This window comes from Sciurus carolinensis, chromosome X (assembly GCF_902686445.1).
Source record: "Sciurus carolinensis chromosome X, mSciCar1.2, whole genome shotgun sequence".
NCBI classification, from domain to species: Eukaryota; Metazoa; Chordata; class Mammalia; order Rodentia; family Sciuridae; genus Sciurus; species Sciurus carolinensis.
The window spans coordinates 59306788-59318139 of NC_062232.1; the positions used below are offsets into that span (position 1 = coordinate 59306788).

The 11352-nt window shown below is 41.1% G+C and overlaps 1 protein-coding gene across 1 annotated transcript in view; it reads right to left on the minus strand.

Annotated features, from left to right (window-relative positions):
* The window catches only part of Atrx (ATRX chromatin remodeler), a 235153-nt gene extending 224776 nt beyond the window's left edge, over positions 1 to 10377 (minus strand). Inside the window, 1 exon segment of the mRNA XM_047535184.1 lies at positions 10144 to 10377. Within this exon segment, the coding sequence (XP_047391140.1) occupies positions 10144 to 10163 (20 nt within the window). The 5' untranslated portion in view covers positions 10164 to 10377.
* Positions 10378 to 11352: the final 975 nt, after the last annotated feature.

Consider the following 11352-nt stretch of genomic DNA (forward strand, 5'->3'; position numbering starts at 1 on the left):
AACTTACTTTTTACCTCATGTAGTATTTATCATTTCATATCATGCTCCCGAATTATTTGTGCATGTCTCATTTCCTCTGCTATGTGGGAAATAAGATGAAATTTTTAGCCATAATAATTTACCTGGACTGCCCTCTCACAGTCAAGACCTTAACTGCTAATTCACTGAAGACTCAATACAGAACTGGCAAGACTGTGCATGCCTGTAGTCCCAGCACTTGTAAGGTTGACACAGGAGGATCCCTTGAATCCAGGAATTTGAGACCAGCCAAGGCAACATAGCCAAAAAAGGCTCATATGGTTACCATTTTCTCTGCAAAACTTTCCTAGACATCCCCAAAACCAGGGTTTCCTACCTTTCTTTTCTTTTTGGGGGGAGTGGGTACTGAGGACTGAACTCATGGGCACATTACCACTAAGCTACATCCTCAGTCCTTTTTTATTCTGAGAAAGGATCTCACTCAATTGCTGAGACTAGTCACAAATTCATTATCCTCCTGCCTTAGCCTCCCCAGTAACTGGGATTACAGAATTGCTCCATCACATCATGCTCTTTCATTTCTTATCCTTATCATAACTACTGTATTTGCAGGTTAGGACTGATCTGCAACTTCTTATTTTCTCTTCTTTCTGTCTGTTTCTTTCAAGAATACCTTTAGAGCCGGGCATGGTGGCACATGCCTGTAATCCCAGCGGCTTGGGAGGCTGAGGAAGGAGGATTACGAGTTCAAATCCAGCCTCAGCAATGTCAAGGTGCTAAGGAACTCACTGAGACCCTGTCTCTAAATAAAACAGAAACTAGAACTGGGGTGTGGCTCAGTGGTTAAGTACCCCAGAGTTCAATCCGCAGTACTCTCCCCACAAAAAATAATACCTTTAGAAAGGGGGAAGGAATTCTATGAAAGTAGAAGAGTTATCAGTGGAGTAGAGGAAAGGGATTGAGGGGGTTGAAGGAGGAATAGGATTTTTTTTTTTTTTTGCGGTGCTGGGGATCGAACCCAGGGCCTTGTGCTTACAAGGCAAGCACTCTACCAACTGAGCTATCTCCCCAGCCCCTGAAGAAGGAATAGGAAAAGGGATGAATGGTAGAATAAATCTCAACAAACTCTCCTATGAACATAACATGAACATAGCACAGAGAATTTCACCTTTACGTATATCCATAATGTACTAACGGTTTTTTTTCCCACTAATGGTTTTTATAAAGCTATAAATAGAAGTAAGATCAGTAAGCAGATGAAAGTGAACAGGGGGAGGGAGGAGAGGCCAAGAGGAAGTACTAAGGACAGAACTGGAGCAAATATGATTCCATGCTTGTATAATTACATCAAAATAAATACCAATATTATATAGAACTAAAATTAAGTAATAAAAAAGAATACCTTTGGAGGGCAGCAATTTTTTTGTGTACAGTACTGGCTATTGAACCCAGGGTTGCTGTACCATTGAGCTACAGTTCCAGTCCTTTATTATTTTTTGAGACAGGATCTCCCTAAGTTGCCCAGACTAACATAGAAACTGTGATCCTCCTGCCTCAGCCAGAGGATGAGTGGCTAGGATTACAGATTTGGACCAAAATGCCAAGCAGAGGGCAGGAATTTTTATTATCCTAGCACAGTATGGTACTTTACCCCTTGTTGATACTCAAGTTACTGAAGTATTGGAGCAACTAATAAAATATGGAGGGTAGGTTATTGTTACAACAATACTATTGCCATATCAATAATTTCTTAAATGTTGCATGGAACCATTAACAAAAGACCTGGGCTATAGATAACAGGAATAGCTATTTTAAGTCAAAACTTCAAGAGAAAGTTCCAGAAAAAGGATCTGAAAACAGTGGCTACCCGGAAAAATTCAAAGAACGCTTTTCCAGAGCAAAAAGAACAATTGGCTAGAGTTAATATAATTATTTTCAGAAGTACCACCTTCAATCATAAAATGAACAGAAATACACTAGATGTAGTAACCTTTCAACATATTCCTTTTTGGTGTGGTGGCACATGCCTGTAATCCAAGCAACTCAGGAGGCTGAGGTAGAAGGATCACAAATTCCAGGCCAGCCTCAACAACTCTGGCAGAGCTCCTTTCAAAATAAAAAATTAAAAGGGCTGGGGGTGTAGCTCAGTCACAAGCACCTCTGGGTTCAAACTCCTATGGAGATTCCTCAGAAAGCTTGGAATGGACCCACCATTTGACTCAGCTATCCCACTCCTTGGCCTATACCCAAAGGACTTAAACTCAGCATACTACAGAGATGCAGCCACATCAATGTTCATAGCTGCTCAATTCACAATAGCCAGATTGTGGAACCAACCTAGAAGTCCTTCAATTGATGAATGGATAAAGAAACTGTGGTCTGTATATACAATGGAATATTACTCAGCCATAAAGAATAATAAAATCATGGCATTTGCAGGCAAATGGATGAAATTGGAGAATATCATGCTAAGTGAGATAAGCCAGTCATAAAAAACTAAAAGGTCGAATGATCTCGCTGATAAGCGGATGATGATACATAATGGGGTGGTGGGAGGGAAGCAAGAATGGAGGAAGGAGGGACTGCATAGAGGGAAAAGAGGGGTGGGAGGGGTGGGGGGTAAGGAAAAAAAATACTCCACTACCACCACCACCAAACAACATATTGCTAAGTATAATCAACAAAATTTCCAGCAAAAATGTTTTTCCTTCCCAGTAAACGTTTGTATAAGTATATATACATGACACTATGGCACGTGTTAGCAACAAAACATCTGTATCCTAGTCATATAATGGTCATTGTTTTTTGTACTCACCTTTTTTTTTGTTTGTTTTTGTACTGAGGATTGAACCCAGGGATGCTTTACCATTAAGCTGAATTCCCCGTCATTTTTTTAATTTTGCGACAGGGTCTCACTAAGCTGCAGAGAGTCTGCATAAGTTGCTAAGAATGACCTCAAACTTGGGATCCTCCAGCATCAGCCTCCAGAGTTGTTGGGATTACAGGCATGTGCCACTCACTGCCCTTGGATACTAACTATGTAAGTCTTAAGAAGAAAAAAATATATAATGAATTAAAAAAAAACTTTCCCTCATCAATACTTTTCTACCTGCTCCCCAAAAAACAGATAAAATGAAAAATGATCATACCCATATAAGTAGAGTTACTTTTTAAAAATAACTCTATGGAGCTGGGCAGACACCCATAATTCCAGTAGCTTGGGAGGTTTAGGCAGGAGGATCACAAGTTCAAGGACAGCCTCAGTTACTTAGTCAGGCCCCTAAGAAACTTAGGAAGACCCTATCTCCAGGAGGAATAAAAGGGGGTCGGGCTCAGTGACACACATCTGTAATCCCAGCAGCTTGGGAGGCTGAGATGAGAGAATCAGGGGTTCAAAGCCAGCCTCAGCAAAAGTGGAGTGAGTGCTAAGCAACTCAGTGAGACTCTACCCCTAAATACATTACAAAATAGGGTTGGGGATGTGGCCCAGTATTCAAGTGCCCCTGAATTCAATCCCTGATATCCAGGAAAGAAAAGGGGGCTAGAGATGTGACTCAGTGGTAAAGCACCCCTGGGTTCAATCCCCTGTGCCAAAAAAATAAAAAAATAATTAAAAAGGGCTGATGAGTGATCAACAAATATATGAAAAAGTGCTCTTCATTCCTGGTAATTAGAGGAAGGCAAATTAAAACCACCCTAAGATTTCATCAAACTCTAATTAGAAGGGCTATTATCAAGAACACAAGCAATAGTAAGTGTTGATGTGAATGTGTGGAAAAAGGCACACTCATACATTGCTGGTGGTGTTGCAAATTGGTGCAGCCACTCTGGAAAGCGGTATGGAGATTCTTCAGAAAGCTTGGAATGGACCCACCATTTGACCCAGCTATCCCACTCCTTGGCCTATACCCAAAGGACTTAAAAATTCGGCATACTACAGTGATGCAGCCACATCAATGTTCATAGCAGCTCAATTCACAATAGCTAGATTGTGGAACCAACCTAGATGCCCTTCAATTGACGAATGGATAAAGAAACTGTGGTATATATACACAATGGAATATTATTCAGCCATAAAGAAGAATAAAATTATGGCATTTGCTGGTAAATGGATGAAGATGGAAAATATCATGCTAAGTGAAATAGGCCAAGCCCAAAAAACCAAAGGCTGAATGTTTTCTCTGATAAGTGTATGACAATATATAACGATGGGGGGTGGTGGGGAAGAGAAGAATGAAAGAACTTTGGATGGTGTAGAGGAAAAAGGGGTGGGAGGAGGTGGGAATGGAAAAACAGTAGAATGAAACAGACAGTATTACCCTATATATATGTATGATTACATAAATGGTGTGAATATACACTGTATACAACAGAAATGAAAAGCTGTACCCCATTTGTGTACAATAAATCAAAATGTGTCTGTAAAAAAAATATATTTTAATAAAAAAAGGTCTGGTGATATAGCTCAGTGACTAAGTATCCCTGGTACCAAAATAATAATAATAATAATAATAATAATAATAAATAACAACAATGACAGTATAGAACAACTAGCACAAACTTTCTCTGCAAATGACAAGGCAGAGACCTGGAAAAAATAAAGGATTTGTCTAAGATCATACAATTATTTATGGGATAGAGTTAAGGCTTGCAGATTTGACTCAGTTAATTCAGTGTTCATTTCTGTATACTAGAGCCTCTTTACACTTTTAAAAATATCAAGGACTCCAAAGAGAGTTTACTGTCATTCAAGAACTGTTGTATTGGGGCTGGAAATATAACTCCATGGTACAGTGCTTGCCTAGCATTGTGAGGCCTTGGGTTCAATTCCCAGCACTCTCCCCGAAAGAAAGAACCGTTGTTATAGCCATGTTACCTTCCCCAAAACACCTGCACCTTAATTGGTTTCTGTTACACTTGCTCCCTTCCACAGAGGGAGAAATGAAAGTTAAACATCTTGCATGTCAGCTATCAAGCAGATCATAGGACAAGCATTAGGAAACATGTACATAGAGACATTCCTTTTACTGTACTATTATATTCAACATTTCTAAAGGAAGATCTATGTATCCCTTCTCACTGACTTTAAACCACATGAATTGCTTCTGACAACGTCCAAGAGAACATTCAAGGTTTGTAGGAAAGCATTCCATGTAAACTTAAAGCCCAAGTTTAGACTCCAACATAAAATAGCCACATAAATACAATTTCTTATGAAAAAAATTATTTCACACACCTGCACCTATAAAAAAATTATTTAAAGTACATTTATATTACCTATAAACAATGTATAACTGAAAGTTCATGGCCAACAACATCAAGGGTTGCCAATAAGAACTAACCAAAATTAGGGTTACAAATGTCTTTCTCTTCACCCCAAACCATAACATATGTAAATGATTATGGTATGTAAATGATTCTAAAATCCCTTAGGAAATTTGCATTTCTGGGATGGGAATATAGCTTACTAGTAGAGAGTTTGCCTAACAAGTGTGAAGCCCTGGGTTCAAACCCCAGTACCACAAAGAAATTTTAAAAATTGCATTTCTTCCCCCTCCACAGGCCTTACTTGATGCTTTCCACAAAGCAGAAGTGCAAACACTTGACAGATAACATTTTTCAAAAATTAGGTTACTGGGCAACTGCTTGTTAACTACCATCTTAACAGACCCTAAAACATTCATCATTTCTCAAATTGGATAACTTCTGCCTTTTTTTAAGACCAATAACAAATTTTACAGCTGCCAACTTTTCAATTCCCTTCCTGTAAGGATTACGATGACAAATTCCATCAAATTTCATAATACCAAGATCTTTATATGGAAGTACAAATAAGTCTATCAATCAGATATTCATCTTTCATAATGACAAAAACTGGAAGAAACAAACCAATCTTATTTAAAACACAAAATCAAAAAAAAAAAAAACTTTAAAAACAATAAAACCTTTAAAGACTGAAAGCCAGGTGTGATGGAGAGCACCAGTAATCTCAGTTCAAGGTTGAGGTGGGAGGATCCCAAGTTCAGGCCAGCTTGGGCAATTTAAGGAGGCCTGTCTTAGAACAAAAACAAAAAAAAAAAAGGGCTGAGGGTGTAGCTCAGTTGTAGGACACTTGCCTAGCAGGTGCAAGGCCCTAGGTTCAATTCCCAAAAAAAGAGGGAACTTTAAAGACTGAACCATAGGCTAGTCAATGCATGATTTAACTAGGTCATGGGCTAATTTTCCTTCCTCTTGCCTTTTGGACATCTTTCCAACACAGAATTCTAGAACATTTCTTTTTTTTTTTATAAATACAAGTAAAAATGTGGGGGCTGGGGTTGTGGCTCAGTGGCAGAGTGACTGCCTAGCACTGGGTTCGATTCTCAGCACCACATATAAATAAAATAATGGTCCATTGACAACTAAAAAAATATTTAAAAAAAGAAAAAAAGCAACTGTGCTGTTACAACATACAAATATAAAAAACATAATTTATGGTTTCTTTAAAAAATAATAAAGTAAAATAAAATAAAAAATTCAGGGGCTGGGGAGATAGCTCAGTCGGTAGAGTGCTTGCCTTGTAAGCACAAGGCCTTGGGTTCGATCCCCAGAACCCCCCCAAAAAAAATTCAGGCATGATGGTACACACCTGTAAGCCTAGAACTCAGGAGGCTGAGGCAGGAGGATTGCAAATTCAAGGTCAGCCTCAGAAACTTAGCAAGGCCCTAAGCAACTTAGTGAGACTCTGCCTCAAAATTGAAAAAAAGGGGCTGGGGATATACCTCAGTTGGTAGAGTGCTTGCCTCACAAGCATAAGGCCCTGGGTTCAATCCCTAGCACCGTAAAAAAAAAAAAATTAAAAAAAAGGCCTGAGGTGTGGCTCACTGGCAAAGAACCCCTGGGTTAAATCCCTAGCACCAAAAAAAATTTAGAACTACTGGGAGTGGTGGTGGATGCCTGTAATTCCAGTTACTTGGAAGGCTAAGGCAAGAGGACCACAAGTCCAAAGTCAGTCTGGGCAACCTGGTGGACCCTATGGAGCACCTGCCAAGCATACACAAGGCCCTGGGTTCAATCCCCAGAACTGACCAAATAAAAAGAACTAATCTTTGCATTCTACTTTAAAGTGCTCAACAGAAGATCTAAAGATGAAAAATCTGGAACTATTTTGTAAAATCTAAATAATAAAGCACAGAACTTCCCATATTCTTTCTGTATCACATTAAAAGAGAATCAACAGTTATTTGGTACTGTGGGCTTAGTTCTCAAGCATTAACTGTCAGATTCTCCTTTAACTATGATGATTGCTTTGAAGATGAGACTTCGCCTGAGACACTTCTCAATATCCACTTGGAGCACTTGCACAGTAAATAATCAGGGAAGGCCAAACTATTTAAATAAATCCCTACCACTATATACATAGTTCCTTACAAGGGGTTTTTCACATAGCTTTAAGACACTCCTAAAATTTCTTTAGCTCACTATATCATACATCTGGACACAAAATGTGTATCATTATAAAAAGCCAGAAAATCATTAACCTATAACAAATGACCACAACCAAGCTAACTTAAACTTCTATAACAGGTGGGCTAAATTAAAATGGTCATGCTAGGCATGGGGGTGGTACGTGCCTATAATCCCAGCAACTCAGGGGCTGAGGCAGGAGGAAGGAGAGTTCAAAGCCAGCCTCAGCAAAAGTGAGGAGCTAAGCAATTCAGTGAGACCCTGTGTCTAAATCAAATACAAATTAGGGCTGGGGATGTGGCTCAGTGGTGTGTCCCTGAGTTCAATTCCTGGTATCAAAAAATTAAAAATTAAAAAACACAAGTTCTAATACACAAATAAAACAAAAAAGAACATAAATTTGTGAGTCAACACTGGGTTCAATTTCAGCTCTATCAATTATAAGCTGAAGAACTTCAGTCAAATTCTCTGATTTCCTGTGCCTCAGTTTCCTCCTCATCTGTAAAATGGGAAAAATCAAGTAGGGATATTTTGAGGATTAATCAAAATTATACAGGTAAGGGCTGGGGATATAGCTCAGTTGGTAGAGTGCTTGCCTCAAATGCATGAGGTCCTGGGTTCAATCCCCAGCAACACACAAAAAAAATTATACAGGTAAAGTTGGGTAGTGGCAAAGGCCTTTAATCCCAGGTCTCCAGGAGGATCACTAGTTCAAAGCCAGCCTCAGCAACTTAGCAAGGCCCTCAGCAGCTTAGCGAGACCCTGTCTCTAAATAAAATACAAAAAAGGGTTGGTAATATAGCTCAGTGGATAAGTGCTCCTGGGTTCAATACCAGGTACCAAAAAAAATACAGGTAGAGAACAATTACAACTCAATTTTTGTTATGATTATTACTGTTATCACCAGGACATCTACAAAAACTCAAGACCAGTAAGGAAACCGACATTGGTATAAAATGAATCGTTACTATTCAGAAATTCTATACACAACTTGATCCCTTAAAGGGAGAGGGGTCAGGGTGTGGTAGCACACCTCTATAGTCCCAGAAATGGAGAGAGAAAAGGGGGAAAAATTCGGAATTCAACCTATGGTGGGGTTTGGGGGGCGGTTTCTTCTCCTCTTCTTTTGACACAGGGTCTCATGTTCCCCACTCTGGTCTAGAACTCTGGTGCGCCATGGATCCTCCCACCTAAGCCTCCTAAGGAGCTGGGACTTCAGTCCCATGCACAGATACAACCTATTGTTTTAAATGTGGACTTTGTGAGACTTAGTAAAATCTGGAAGTCCTGTTATTCCAAGGTACACCATTCATGCATATGAATATGAATGCCATTTAACAATTTGTCCTGTATATCTCTTATGAGTCCAATAAACCATACGTAGTTTCTTATACTTGAGTCAATTCAGAAAGCAAGGCCACAATCTTTACACAACTAAGGATCTATAATCTAAAAACTAAACCATATTTTCCTCAAGGTAGGAAAACATCATCTATCATCCATCTACTCCTTATTAATGCAGAAAAACAGGCATAAGTAATATCGGCTCATTCTGAAATTCTACATTTTAGCTAAAGTGCTCTGAAAACATATGCCATTCTCATAGTTACTCAAAGGCACATTTTGCAAACTACGAAAGCAATTCTGATGCATGCTCCCTGTAATTTTACTTTGCCACTAGGCACGAAGGATGCATAACACAGCAGAAAATTACCTAATTCAATTCATGGGATGAAAAGTCAAATACCAATCTGCCTGAAAAGCAATCCAGCCTCCTGGATAAAAGTGGTATACATTTCATATTTACTACCCAAATTTTAGAGCCGCACAACAGGCAAAGCAGAAACACGCGTGAAAAATAGCCTCAGCCCAATAAACGTGCGTGATTGGTAAGAGGCGGCCTGCCAGACACTGCTACGCTTGCAATAAATCTTAGTTTTCACGAACCCACGTTCATCCCTCATGGAATAAATAAATAAAAACAGGATCTAATTACCTTTACTCGAAATCTGACCATAAAGTTGGGGAAACACTTGATGTCCCATTAAAGCTGGACTTCCCAAAAAGTAGTATATTGAGATCCTCTGGAAGCAAAATCCTGCGTTAGTGTCTGCCCCCACCCCCACGCCTAGGATAAATCCGAGAATAGCCTTCAGGATTTTTAGCAGAGGAGGAATCTAAATACCTGGCAAGACACCCCGCCCCCTACAAAAAATGCCCCCATATCTACAAACAAAAACGAAAACCCCGCCGAGCCCCAGTACTTCCCGTCCCCAGCAGTCTAAACGCCAGTAAGTAGTCCCAGGATCTCGCATCCCGCCCGCCCTTCCCCCTCTTCTCACCCTCCCCCCTTCTTCCCCACGCAGTTTCTAGGCCCCGAGATTAGGAAGAATGACCGGGATACCAAAGACCGCCTCCGATTTCGGATTCTCAATCCCGCAGACACCAAAACAGAAAAGCGGAGGCCAACCAAGCTTTGCCGGTGCAGGAAGGTTGGAAGAAGCGCCCAACACCACAGGCCGCGCCCCCACCCCCACCCCCGATAGCAGCCTTCCTACGAAATCCCGAAACCCTACACACCTAAAGAGAAAACGATGCCTCCCTTTCCGCTAAACAACGCACAAGCCCAACCCACCAAGGAAAGTCTTCCCAAACACCCAACCTAGATAGTGCCCAGGCCCAGATGCCTGGGGCCCTTTGGAAGGGGCTGCATTTTACCTCATGGGCTCAGCAGTCATGTTTTCGCTTGAACGCCGTCTCAGCTTCTGTAACCCTTTGGCGCCACTGCGCTCCCCGGCGCCTGATTACGATAGAAATGCCTTGGGATCTTAGTAGTCACTGTAGCCGGTGCAGGATCCTCCCCACAGCTCAAAGGCCGCTACCACTGCGACCGCTGCAGGAGCCGCGGAAACAAAGCGACGCCGCCGCCGCCGCCATTTTGTTGGGCCGAGGCTCAGGCAGGAGAATTGGCGCGTCCTCCCTCTTCCTCTTTCCGTCATCCATTGGCTACCTCCCCCACAGCTCAGAGTCTTATTGGCTGTGGAAATTCACCTTCTTTGGGGGCCTGTTGCTAAGGCGGTCCACGTCATTTGATCCCCTCCACCTTTTCTGCAGGGGGTCCTTTCAGTCCTAGTTGACCTGAAAGTGCTAGTGACGTATTTTGACTTTTTTCTGAAAATGCTCTGGTGGTGCATTTTCTTTTCTTTGACATAATTGACGAAACAACAGCAAGTTACGTTTTTTAAGTACCAAATGCCGGTCACTACATTAATCCTTTATCTGGATTATCTCACGTAATCCTTACATCTTCTGAAGTAGACAGACCTACAATTTCCTGATGAGGAAACCAAGACTCAAAGCCCCAAAGCAGCGGACTCGCGATTCAGCTCAGACACCGCACTAAACCACTGATCTATATGGCCATCCTAGAAAAATATTTTATCTCTAGTATTCCAGTTTATCATCGATTTCTTTACTGCTTATCAACATGCTTACAAATACATGTACATAGACCTACGAGTGTATTTAAATGACAAAAAAAAACCAACTTGAAGCTGAGTGAGGTGGTGAACTCCTCTAATCCCAGCGACTGGGGAGAATGAGGCAGGAGGATCAGATAGAAAGTTCGTGGCCAGCCCGGCCCAGTGACACACGCCTGTAATCCCAGCGGCTTGGGAGGCTGAGGCAGGAGGATCCAAGCTCAAAACCAGCCTCAGAAATTTGACGAAACCCGAAATCCTGCCTTAAAAAAATAAAAGGAATGCTGCACTTGTGGCTCAGTGGTAGAGCGCTCGTCTCCCATGTGTGGGGCACTGGGTTTGATCCTCAGCACCACGTAAAAATAAATAAAATGAAGGTATTATGTCCACCTACAACTAAAAAAATTAAAAATAAAATAAAAGGGGCCGGGGATGTGGCTCAGTGGTT